Source organism: Cuculus canorus, chromosome 3, assembly GCF_017976375.1.
Source record: "Cuculus canorus isolate bCucCan1 chromosome 3, bCucCan1.pri, whole genome shotgun sequence".
Lineage (NCBI taxonomy): Eukaryota > Metazoa > Chordata > Aves > Cuculiformes > Cuculidae > Cuculus > Cuculus canorus.
Window position 1 is genome coordinate 83,078,345 of NC_071403.1, and position 13,762 is coordinate 83,092,106.

Here is a 13,762-nt window from a genome sequence, read left to right on the forward strand (position 1 = left end):
TCTTTACCGTGATGCTGTAGTGAACCAAAGAGATTCCACAAAGTAATTTTTTTCCCTCACAGATGGCAATGGTTATATTTGAGCTAGGACAACCTGATTTTTCAGGAAAGGCAGGGTGCAGCCTTTTGTCAACTCCCAGCATTGCCCACTACCAAAAAAAGCTTTGATTTGACCTTGTGCATTCATCTCTATGTCCTGTATAAGGTCCTACCTATTTTCTGCCCCCTCCATTTTCCCTTTCTCTGTCCATCTCTCCTGTCTGTCAGCTAAGAAAGAGGCAGCGCGACATGTGGCTGACTCTCAGCTATGCATATTTTGACTTGACCCTTCTGTCAAACCTCCTTGAAGTTGGCCAGCAGGTTCAAATTATGAAGGCAGGCTGACAGACTGATGGATGGACAGCATGATCACAGAGCCCTTCTCTCTTTTAGGGAAGAAGCTAAAAACATCATCAATTGTTGGTCCTACTCTTCTCCAGGAGAACTGGATTTCAAATCCAAATATCTGTTTTCACTTGTTTTTCAATGATTCTACTTAACTTGTCCCTTGCTGATGGTGACAGTTTCCAAACTCACAAAATATTTCTTGTATTTTCCTATTTTCTGGTCCTTGCTATTCTCTAAATTTGCGGTCCTACTCCAATAAAAAGGTGATCTCATTCTGTAAATCATTCCTTAGAGTACAGGTTCGAAGTTAAAGGCTTCCTTTATTCCTTTTACAAAGTTTCCAGCTGTGCTTTGATGCCTGGTTTTGGGTTTGTTCTACTTCTTGTTCATTATTTTAGATTTCTTCTTGCCCTTTGCCTGTGTTTTGAAGTAGACTCTGCTTTGATAAAGAGCTTATCTGCTTCTTTAATTTGTTCTGAATAAAAGTGGCTGTGCAAGCTCAGAGGCTTCAGTGAGGCTTCATCTAACTTGCTATACCATAATGAAACCACTAATTAAATAAAATCTAAGGTAAGAATACAGACACGTGTGCCACTGCTTAAGTACTTATTGGACCTTAAAAGTGTTGTTTTAATACTGACACCTCTGTTTCCTGAAAGAAGAGCTCATGGAGAGGATACTTCTTGGGTTTTTTGACCAAAGGTTGAGTGGGGTGGTCCCACGTGCTCAGGAAGGATTTAAATGTGTTTGCAGCCAAGCAGACCCACAGACATCCACACGGGTACAAGTACATCTCTACAAGAAGCAAGAAGAACACAGCGCAAGAGGAAATTTCTCCTTTGACCAGGCTTCTGAGAAGCATCCTGCTCCAGAGGTGCGAGCAACACTCAGGACCTATGCTGTGAGGTACACATTTGCTGTTAACCTTAGCAAATTGCTTAACACCATGCCAGGCAAGATCAGGGAAACAAGATGAAGTCCAGGCTCTGTCTGCTGCCTCACAACTCCTGTTTCAGACTCATGAGTATATACTCTCGTCAAACAGGTCTAGGGTGGATGCCCCATGTGTGTCCTATTGTTCCTCCACTGAGGAAGTTCCTTGTGGAGATAAATTTTGGAGCATTTTTGAGTAAGTCTGGGCAACACAGTTTGCATCTATGAGGTTCAGTCAAATCAGGACCACATATCTGACCACACACATTCAGATGTCATACTAGTTTGCTACAACAACACGGACAAAGTACAATGAGAGGCAAGAAACCATTTGAAACCTCTGCCAGTTACACCCCTCCAGAATTGCCATTTTTTATTGGGATTTTATACGTGTCTTCAAACATATAGCAAAGTAATTCAACTACCTCACTTCAAGGCAGACTAGAGTTTGGAGCTGGAGGTGATAAGCTGTAGCCTTCAGGTGCAGTGAAGGAGAATATTTAATAGTGGGTGACAAGAAAGGCAGGCTTTGCATCGCAGCTTAGGTATGCTTTCTAACAATGCTTTAGCCTTCTTTTGCAAGAACGGGAGAGGTGCTTTGAATAAAGAGATCCTGACCTCACAAACCCACTTTATCCTAGCTTTACAAAACAAATTGCTGAATCTTTGGGCTGGCAGGTTTCAATACTTTTGGACACGTGTTAAAGGACAGAAGTGCCGAGAAAAGGTAGTAGAAGATCTCTCTTTTGACCTAAATGAGAGGACAACCTTAAACAGTCAGTTCAAGACAACTTTAATGCTTTAACAAAGGATTTGTCTGGGAAGTGGCCATGTGAGAGGGGGAAAAAAAAAAAAAAAGGCAAGCATATAGAAATAGAAATACAGCCCTGCCTGGACCATTCCAGTTTAGTTTAGGAACTTTGCAACTCATTTCTACAGTCAGCAGGAAAAGAAGTTGAATGCACCAGCAAATATGAAAAGGATTTATCTGAATGATTGCATGCAAAAGGAGAAAAGCATTTGAAGGCCACTGTATAGACTGCCATCAATCCACTCTGATACCACATTACTAATCCCCCTGAACAACTGGTTGATATTTGCAGGTAGCATAAATTAGCTTGCAATCTTCTCCAGTCATGCTTGTTGTTTCTTCTGCATATGAAGAGGCCCCTTCTTTGACTTCCAGCCAGTAAAATAATGTTTTTTCCAGATAATGAGCAACTTCACATGAGGAAAGTACTCCAGCATCCTGGACCTGTCTAAATAGCATTCCACATTCTCCCGGCTGCTCAACACCCCCACACAGTTATTTCCAACTCTCTTTCCATTGCATCTCAGAAAACTCTAACTCAATGTGATTGCAATCTTCTCTCAGCCAGATTTCACAGTTGTGACTAGATGGGGGCCAAATCATAAGATGCAAGACATTTGAGAAATGAAACTTTAAACATGCATTCATCAGCATTTGCCAAAATAACCACTAGTAGTAAATCCCTGCAAGGTTTTGCGTTTATTCCTTAAAGGCGGAAAGTGAGTTATATACGTACTGGGTATCTACTGGCGATTGTAGCAGATAGTCATCTCCTCATCAACCACTGTGAGAACTGGGAAGCCAAGAAAAAAACCACAGGTTTTCAGTGTCAGAGATAATTTCTTTTCATGCCCACACAAAGCATGGTGCATATTTAAATATGACAGTTTAGAAGTACAGATTTTGGCAAAGCAGGCCCAGTTGGTGACTAAGTAAATCCTGGACTAGATTTTCTCCACAGATTTTATCGTCTCATTATTTTTATGGATTTTGACCTGCATGGTTGCTTTCTGCAGCTCTCCATAGGTAATGATTTAGTCCAAACCAAACCAAAGTTGGTTTATTGCACTCAAGGTGCGATACAATTTGAGTAGGGCAGTCTTCACAACATCCTCCTCTTCCAATCTGTGATACTGATCCAAGCCTAACAAAGAGAGTTCAGGATACTTAAATTCACTGTGAAGCTGTAAGAATAATTGGCAGAATCATTCTCTTTTGGGGGAAGTTCTGATTTTCAGGGTGTAAAATGAGAGGAAAAGAAAAATCCATTCCCATCCCTCCCACTAGCTCGTGAGCTCTACCAGCAAATTCATGTTTTGGAGAGGTTGAGATAGGGCCAAAAATGAGTTTGTTTCAGGACAGAATTTGCACTTTCCATCTACAGCTCTTTTAATATGTGCAGTTAAGTCCATTGCTGTTACCCCTCTTATGTGTATCATACCTTTGCCTTTTACAAATTTGACTTACAGCTAAGTAAGGCAACCATTCTGTGACAAATGCATCACTGCTTACCAAGGCAACTTGCTTTGATGTCCAAGATAAGTTTTGGGTGTCTCAAGAAAGGCAGCTAACTTGAAAATTAGCTACAGACTTACATTCCTTTTTAGGTGTCACAGGTCTGCTACACCTGTTTTGATGCTATTATAGGAGCGTTGCAAGTAGCTGAGCAGCCATCGCCTTGTGCAGCACCCCTTTGACGCAGTGAACTCCACGGTTGTTCACTCCTGGCAACAAGGATGTTCATTCAAGTGATCAGTCTGGTCTTCTGGATTAGGAAGTTGATGACCCGTTCCTGAGGCAGATGGGCTTCCAAGGAGCGTAAGGGTTGTGGGTTTTATTTAATCATCATTAATTAGAATTAAAAACCTGCTAACAAAACAGTCCTTCTACAAAGTCAAGCACTTGGATACCAAAATACAGAATATTGAAGACTGCTTCCCTTCATGGCATTTTCATGGTTGATGATAGCTTCCAGAAAAAAACCCTGTTTATCTAACAGAAACAAACACCAGAGCTGATTTCTCATGTACGATGCTTGATTTTGTGTCTGATCTGGTTTTGGTCCCTTGGCATTTGAATTTAGTTTCCTCATACAGAGCTTTAAAATTCACCAAATGAGAAACATCCAAAAAAAAAATGCGTAACTTGCAGTTGGTTTGGGAATTATTGACCACCTTTCCCACCCCTGGCTGTCAGGCCACCCTTTAGAACAACTCTTGGTCAACACCAGAGGCATCGTTCATCACTGCGAATCTTCTCAGGCTTGCTTCCTGCTGGTGCTGCTCAGTCCTTACTTTTGCACAAGTCTTTTAAGGAAAAGGACTGACAGCTCAGGCTGTCGCACCCTGCCCCCAAATCAAGGCATCTGTTCTTAGGGCGCTCACACACCCACCGCCCCTTAGATTGCTGAGCATTAACCTGAGGGTAAAGCAGATGGGAGAATGAGGAAGAGAGGAAGCTTATGCTTAGTGGGTTCGCACTGCTTTAACTCTTGATCACCTGTAAAAATCACAAGCATCCTAAACCAGTAACTTTGCTATTTTTAGTACTTTTAGTAACCACTTCTGTTAAGATTTTCCATGGACAAACTGCCAACCCATTTGAGCAGCGGTTCAGCTGCTGACTGGAAGGGCCAGTTTCTCTGCTGTGGTTCAGAATTACAATGTCCATCTTTGACTCATGGTGTCGGAAGTCAATGCAAACTCTGTCTCAATTGTCCTTTCCCTCCTTCCTTGTCTTGAAAACATATCAAGAAAACAGTCTAAGGGCATTGGGCAGGACTTCAGTGCAAAGCAAAGGGGTTTGTGCAGTGCCAATGAGTACATGGGACACAGTCCAAAAATATTTGCCCACGAAAATGTGGCAACCAGCCTTTGGATCAGGTGTCTCCAAGAATGGGACAGAAGTGAGGCTAGCAGCAATGTTTTTTAAAACTTCCGTAGTCTCACATAGCTGGAATACAGCACTGAAACAGTAAAGAGCAGGGATCACTCATATGCTAGTGATGAGGACGCTATAAAGTAATAATGACCTTAAGTGACATTAATCTAGATTGCATCTAGAGCCCAGACAAAAATATTCCCATTTATAACACTGCCTGTTAAGCACAGAAACATAACACAAGACAACAGACCTTTCTGCCACCTTTCTTGTTTTACAGGAATACAGTAACATAGTCCTGGGCATGAAAAGATATGTTTTTATCTTCAAAAGGCTGTGGGATTTTATCTATGAAATAAAGAATAACGAAAATTACAGTGCCATCAGAACTACTATTCGTGTTGTTCTTATCATAGCTCCAAAACTCAGGTCAAGGTATTTAACTCATGATTTAAGACAAGTGCCAAACAACCTAATTCCTCTAGTAGTTTTAAACACCTAACATTTAAGTTTCTAAGACTTAATATAAATAAACTCCACAATATTTTAGTTGCTTGCTTTGTGTGCTAACAAAATACGGTACAGTGTGACTTACTGTTGTTTTTGGATACTAGTGATATATGAAAAGAACAAAAAGCCAACTTGCTATTAATTGGAAATAATACATTTAATTTTCAGAAGGCAGGAATAATAGAAAACATACGTGGGTTTTCATCTCTAGTTGTCTGATCTTTCTTGTTTTTTAAATAAATGAAACCCTCTGTGATTTCTACTTGTAATATTAGATCTTAAAATGTCTGGCTTACATTCTAGCATGAGCTCTGACGGCTGCCAACTTGGGAGACAAACTGCTTTGTACCAGACCTCCATAAGTTGCTAGAAAAATTAGTTCTGTCTCACTTTTAACAACCCTGTTTCAGATGTGTTATTTTACTTAATTGCTGTCTCTTTTGCTGGTTACATGACATTTAGTGAAAGGGAAAAATAAGGTCACATTTTTAAAGTTCAGAGGTTAGAACTTGTAGATCCTATTTCTCATGTCTAAAAGGAGGAAATGGTCAAAAAGTCCTTTGTTTTGTTTACATCAAGGGTAATGAATTGCAAGGAATTCTAGATGACACATGGCCACTTCTTACCAGACTTCTAAGACAGGCTTCTGCTGAAGAGACAGAAAGAAATCACTAGAGTCTTTGAGTGTTATTCTGGAATTATGGCAATTAGATGATGGGCTTTGACCCACTAACACTTAGTAGTTACTGACTTGATTTTTTTTAAAAAAAGGCATAAGAGAAAAAAGTGGATTTAGACCTAAATGTTTTATAAACAGACCAAACCCTTCTGTCTAAGATGCACCCTGGAATAGATCTTGCAGTTCTTCCCAACCAAAGTGCCCCCCCTTCAGGACTCGGCAACATCATCTGAATAGGTAAAATTATCATTCATTAAGAATATATGTATCAAGTACACGTTACCACCTTTTTTTTTTTTTGTAGTTAAAATCACTGTCAAAGTCTGTCTTCATGTTTTTATGCATTTTGTCTTGCTGTGACTTCTAAGTACAGGCTTCCTAAGTGGACATGTCAGAGTATCTTCAGATGGTTCTACCAAAGAAGGTAGCCAGTATGTGTAAAGGTGAAGAAAAGATATGACATAACTGATACCATCTAATTGCAATACCAAGTCATCACTGTTTGCCAATTTTTTATATTATAGCTTTTTTTTTTTTTTTTTTTTTTCAAATTAGCCCTCTTGCAAAGTTACTGTGAAGGACAGACGCATCATAGAGGTACAGAAGTTCTGTCGGAGAGCTTTGTACCAGTGAGTCATTCAGCATATCTGGGCATTCTGGAGGAGCGGAGATTCATCGATACCACACATTGTTTTCCAGGACAGTTATAAAAGCACCAGGCCAAGAAGAAAAGCAGTGATAATTTCCACGACTCTGCTCAGCTACTGCCAGTAAGTCAAATACAGTGGGCTATGCCTACCGCTAGTGCACAAACAAGGAATGCTCCTTTGTAACAGCACGTACATCAAATGCACCAATGAGGAAGTATTCAGTAAAAGCTAGCAATGTGAGAGGATTCAAGATACAGTGCAGTTTGTTGCATTCATCAAAACTGCTTTTGCGTACAACTTATTAAACAAAGTTATAGGAGACTGCCGGTGGACTTAGAGTTAAAACAATTTGTAAGCACATCAACAGAAAATGAAACTGTTGTTCCGACAGCTATAAAAGGTTGCTGTTACTAAGTAAGCACTTACAACAGTTTGTCCTACCCAAGCTGTATTTCTGAAAGAAACAGTTAAAACAATGATTAATCTATCCACTTCCCTATTGACAAGATGCAATATTGTAAACACACCATTAGTATCTCTGGGAATTGGCCACTCTCAGTTGCAGATTGTTCATTTGACTTATGCTTCTGTTCAGACCTTTTTCTCCAAATCTCATTCAATTCAAGCTACAGTCCCTGGTGCATTTCATCTGCCTATGTTACCTAAGCCACACAATGAATCGCACTCAGAAAAACATCTCTTCAAGTATATGTCTAAATGTTACCCTTTCAGCCTGGTGTCACTACCTTGTGCCTGGAAGTCATATGTGCAAGTGTTAAGAAACTGTATTGAAGACAACTACTTCATTTTCTGTCATTACAGGACAAGCTTTTCTCCTTGTCCACCCTCTGTATGTGCAAGCTTTTATCACTGACATGTAACATTTTCTTAAGTTGTAACCACTGGCTCTCCTGTTTGATGCCAGGACACCTCTCTTGGTGGAAAATTCTGTTCCCGAAGCACCTTTCTTTTCTCTCTTTCTTTATTATGAATTTGTATCTGGCTGAATATCATTCTGCTGTTCTCTGCTGTAGGCCCATGTTGAGAAGCTTCCTGCCACTTGCAATGGGACAAATTTTATTAGTTCTCCATCACAGCTGGTCAGGTTGAACCACAAAACATACTGCTTGAAAGCCTAAGAAGCCACAGTAGCTGGATCAAAGTTATGTACAGAAGACTAGTATCCTCCTCAACTTTTCCTGTCAGCTACTTGAAAATAAATCTGAAGATGTTAAAATGTTTATGAAAAGCAATGACATTTAAAATATTAAAGGTCTGCAAGTATTCCTCAGGCACATCAGAGTAAAGCACTCCTGCAAAAACAATCTCTCGCTGTATTTCTATATTGTCCCTTGATCACCTTGTACATTTTGGCCACTAGGTATACAGCCTCTCATGCTAAATCTGACCCTGTAATCTTCTTTACATATTGAGATACATGAACTTGATATAAACACTAGCTTTGATTATTATAGTTTCTGAAGTTTATTTTAATAGAATTCTTTGTTTAAATTAGTAGAATGTCTTAGAAATTAACCATACTTCTTCAAAATTACAAATTACTTTTCAAGTCCTTGTTTCTACAGTTTTCTTTTTTTTTTTTTCTACAGTGTTGTATTTCCATCAGAGCTGATACAGCAAACTCTTAAAAAAATCACACCAGACCTTAAGACAAATCAATCCCAACATATCAGGAAGGAAGATAATTTTCTACCTACTGTACTTTTCCTGCACCATTGTTACCTTCATCACCGGCACCAATACAGACAACAGGGATTCTATATTATCTAGATCTGCCTTTGACTTTTTCTTTCTTTCTTTATTTTTAACACTTGCAATGCTGGAAGACTTTGTATAAGTGTAAATATGTTAATGGGAATGCAATATTAAGAGTGAAAAGTTTAATTTTGACATGGTTTCATTCAGGCACAGAAGAAGAAAACAGAGCTAAGTGCCCAAAATTCCCTCAGGCCAATCTGAACCATTTATTTCCAATATATATTAATAAAACACTTCTAAATGGCAGTATTTCCATTAATTAGTTATACTATCCAGGAAGTCTTCAAGTATTTAGAGAAGAAATTAATGAAACATGTATGTAATCTTTTAAAAGTATACAAAAAAACTGTATACAAAATTTACTCAATTTTTAGTTTTATTACAACTTCTTTATCAACACAGATATGTTTTACAGACTTTTGTAAAAATATTAAGACCTCTTAGTCTCAGCAATAAAAATCTGCAGAACTGTTTTTCTTACTTATAAATAGAACCATAATTATGACTACTTTTTGTAGCCATTTTCAGCACTTCTATTACCTTTAAGAGATGACATGATACAAAATGAACCCTCCCCAAACCAGCAATTCCTTACTTATGCGTATTGAAGGAGTAGTTTTTCAACAACAGTACAAAACAGTATTTGATGTGGTAGAAAAATTATTATTACTCCAGTTACTTCAAAACTCATCACCATAATTAAGTGACTTTTCAGTACATTTTAGGTGGAAAGGAATCAGAGCAGGCTGTAGTAACTTTAATAGATGTTGCCAGTTAGAAGAACTGAGACCAAAGTAAAGTCTGAGTAAAACCAAAGTTCAGTTACTTGAATTTCTGTTTTTTCCTTGCCTGAAACTCTTCAGTTTTATTTTTGACAGATTTTATTAGCATTGATAAGGCTGGATCTATGGCTCTCTTAGCAACCCCTCCTTTCTTTGCCATCTTGTTCTCCTGCCCCTTGCTTGCCTCCTTAAGATCTTGTTCCTTTTCTTCTCTTCGACGAGCTTTCTCTTCCAAGATCTTTTCTACGGCTTTTGTTTTCTTGAAATTTGGATCTGAAGGATCCAAATTAAACAGGGGAGAAGTAAACATGGCTTGGAATCTTGTATCAGCAACATTTACCTGAAGGCAGAGAAGGAGTATTTATTTTAGGGAACATCTACCCACGACAGCAAAGCTTTTAGACACAATAAAATATGAGCTCCTTCAGTAGTTCATGTGCTCATTATGAGCTCAGGAGATTGTTTACCATCCCAGCCACAAAATCCCAGTGAGTAGGAAGTAGAGAGCCAGAAGATATTATTGGTAAAACAGACAAGTGAATGCTTGTACAAATCCCATTTATGCCTCTATCAGCAGACCAAGGAAAGATTTGTTGTTGAGAACTGACCAGGATGAAAGAAGTAGTGGACAACAATCAGAACAAACATAGCAATGAGTATGTTAGGCAATAAGTTGTACCAGGCCTTGCATAAACAGCATCTTGTTACGTTACACAGAGTTTGAGTTTATTCCCTCCAACACTGTATCATAGCATTTCTTGCTTTTTGAAAAGAGCCTGTAACTCCCTGAAAAGGCAGATCAAGTTCTTCTCCTTCAGATCGAATAAGGGAGAAAGATATGAAACCACCGAATTTATCCTGAAAATAATTTATATTAATAAAGGTTGTGGTTGACCTTCAAAATCAAGAGTACACCATTACCTGGAAGTCATCTTCTAGTAATTCCTTCTTTTTCATTAAACGTTTCTTTTTCTTCTTGCTCAAATTCTGCTGTTCTACAATCTTTTTATAATTAAAATGTTTTCTCTTGTCATCCTCATCATCCATCATCAGCAGGGCCATTTCAGCCTGTTACAAAATAAGAAAGCCCACGTATACAATGAAATTAGATTTTCTACGAAAAACAGAGCATCTCATTAAGAAAGTCTGTATTAGTCTACATACATATAATCGAGTCCAAATAGGGTGTCAGGGCAGCATTATTTCACCCAGAACAACATTCTTTTAACATTTCAAGGTCTAACATTAGATACAAGTTGATTTCCTTTGTGTTAGATGTAAAATAAATGCAAATAGCCACATTCAGCTTTCAAACATATTAAATCTCATCTTAAAATTGTACACCATAACTTAGGAATCATAAATGGATACAATTTTTCTTTGTATTTATATAGCAAAATAAAAATTAACATATATATGAACTTAATAGATTTATTTAGTTAACTTTTCCTGACAAAGAATGAAAAGCAAACACACAATAGCAAACAATTCAGTCCTCAAGCTTAAAAGTCTACAGGACAAGGCTGAATACAGATGGTTCGTGCAATGTTGATGCTGAAAGTAAACATTCAGCATCACCCAGCAGGCAAACACCCTGGGACAGCTTTCAGGCTAGAGGGACTACCAGCTCAACCAGAATGGCATTTATGTCCTTACGTTTTAGTGTTACCTAACCCTGCTGAGCTGTATTCAACTATAATCTTCCAGAAAGGTATCCTGGTATAATCTTAAGACATCAAGGCAGGGATCACCTGCCATTCTTCTCAGGTAGCTTTTGTTCCAGAACTGTACAGTTTTAGTCTATTTCCCTCCAGTGGAATTTCAGTAATTCCACTGAAACACAAATACTGGAAGTATTTGCAGAATTCAGCAATGCAGCATCTGTAATTCTTAACAATTTAAACCACTTTACCTTCTGTTTTTCAACTTCATCTTCATCTTCTGAGGTACTTGCAACCGATTCTGGCTTCTTCTTTAAACCTAAATGCAAAACCAGGACATGCATGCATTTATTCAAGCTTATGCATGACAGCAAAATTTACTTTTGAACAGAATCTCTGAAGTGCATCTAATTTTCTTGTTATCAACACTTAAATGTCAGATGTGGAAAAAGGCTGAAAAGTTAAAGAAAAGCCAGCTAGATTTAAAGCAATAAAAATCTGCTGAATATTTGTTCAATTTAAGGAGGCAGCAGTATTCAAATAGCATAAACAAGTCAATGAAAAAGAACAGTTAGAATCGATCTTTTTACTGTACTTGTCATAGAGCAGCAGAGAAGTATCACAACAGTGCAAGCAAACATAGGACATTACCCCACACACAGAGTCTTTTTAAGAGAAATTGTCTATATACTCATAAATATAACTGAAGTGTCCCACAGTTCTCAAGTTGTGCATTCTTTCTACTGAAGTAGACAATGTAGTAAATACTTTGGAATAAATAGCAAACGTGCATCTCTTCTCTGTATCCAGAATCCAAGCCTGCTCCGTGAATAAGAGCACATCAGTAAATAAAATAAAAAAAAAAAAAAAAGGAGAAACAGTCTTTAAAATCTATATGCAAGGCTAAAAGCCCCTATTGTGCTGTTAGCCATGCTAGCACAAAAGTCCCTTGCAAAAAAGACCTGAACAGAATCATGAAAATATGACTGACTTTGTTCAGAGTGAATATTCTTCTGATGAAGCTCTCTTAAGTCTCTTAGAATTACTTTAGATACACAGTGCTGGAGAGACTAATGAAGAGTAGCAGCATAACTTTTAATGAAAGCAGACCAGTTTATCTTCTAAATCCTACAAAATCAAATTATTCTCTTTGGAATGCTTGTACACCTCGACCAAGGGGGAGCAGAAAAAGCAGAAGGTTTCCTGACCTGAACCACATACAATGACCTTTCATCTTGGAATTACATTCCCAGGCAATTTATTGCAGTCCACTGGGGGTACTCCTTAAGGAAGATATTTGGCTCCATTTTGTTAAGCCAGATTTTAGTCAGACTAGAAATGCAAACGTGCCAGAAAAACGTCAAGTTATATCACTAAGTATACTCTGGAATAGGACACATTTCTTGAAGAACATTTTTCTTCTCCCTTGACTATTCCCTTGACTATTTCTAAACTGATTCCAAGTTGGAAATGGATTTCTAGAAGAAACAAACCACTACCACCAAGAAATAAACTATCCAGACGTGCAGTGTCCTCAGCTTAGGAACTAAAATGTTGATTTAGAAGTTCCAGAAAACTTGCAAGAAATTTCTTTATGTTAACGTGTAGAAGGGAGAAATAATTGTGTAAAATTTCAACAAAATTATTTTTTATCTTCCCAGAACTGGCTAGACTTCCGAAAAGGAAAAAGGGCAGGAAGGTACGAATTGGAGACAGCAGTTCTGGAAGTTAAATCAGTAAATCTCTTTGCCTTTACACCCATCTCCCAATGAAAGGGGACCTCAAGTCATCTTCCCTTGTCTTTCACTATCTGTAGAATCACAGAAGTGAGGGTAACTTATCTTTATGCCTTCAGAGATTTACGTTGCTGCAGATGGGGGTGACGCAGAAGCTACTATCAAACAAAGCTCTTTTCCATGAAAATAAATGAACAAACAAACTGAACTTTCTTTCTTACTGTGACACCAGGCAACTAATAAACCATCTTGGGACCTAAAATCACTCTTAGTGCTAAAAATTTTGCACCATACCAATGTCCTCTCCACTCCATTTTGCAGTTAGGAATGTAAAACCCATGAGTCTTTCCCAAACGCACTGCAAAACCTCAGATTTCCCCTAGCACCAATCTCCTCTGCTATCTTTTAATCAAATTTGTTCCACTCTAGAGCAGCAGGTATTTCTCCTCAATACCATGCGGAACTGATAGCTGCCACCAGTCAGTGACAAAAGCTTCTTGTCTCTGCTGCACGCCTCCCTCAAATGGCCATTGAGCTGAAAAATTTAGTTTACAACATTCATTTTACACATTAACAATTTTCCAGTACTAACACTAAAAGTTAATCATAATTTTGAGACTTCACATACAGAGACCAACCTCAGACCAAAACTTCATCTCAAAAGACTTGTCATCTGTCTTAGTCAGAAGCTTTACTCAGAACTTGGTGTCAAAGCCCTGACACACAGTAAATTAATCTTTAATACAGCTAGAGAACTCTACCTTCCAAGTACAGGTTCCACAACTATGCTCAGATTTTGCTGTTAACCTCTGACACCCCACAGTTCTACTGCTGTGTTCCAGCATTAAAAAACCATCACTCCCTATGATATATTAACGATACACAATGATACCATAAATCAGATCTTGAGAAGGCACCGTATAGTTTGGAACCTACAGAAGTTATAATATTTGAA

The 13,762-nt window shown here is 38.2% G+C and overlaps 1 protein-coding gene across 4 annotated transcripts in view; it reads right to left on the reverse strand.

The window, feature by feature from the left end:
• Positions 1 to 8,425: 8,425 nt before the first annotated feature.
• Positions 8,426 to 13,762, reverse strand: part of ESF1 (ESF1 nucleolar pre-rRNA processing protein homolog) — a 32,162-nt gene continuing 26,825 nt past the window's right edge. For all 4 annotated transcript variants that reach the window (XM_054061324.1, XM_054061322.1, XM_054061321.1 and 1 more), the window contains exons 12-14: positions 11,323 to 11,390; positions 10,332 to 10,478; positions 8,426 to 9,750 (exon numbers count right to left, since the gene is read on the reverse strand). In XM_054061324.1, coding sequence (XP_053917299.1) covers positions 9,451 to 9,750; positions 10,332 to 10,478; positions 11,323 to 11,390 — 515 coding nt within the window. In that variant the 3' untranslated portion in view covers positions 8,426 to 9,450. The remainder of the gene's footprint in view (positions 9,751 to 10,331; positions 10,479 to 11,322; positions 11,391 to 13,762) is intronic.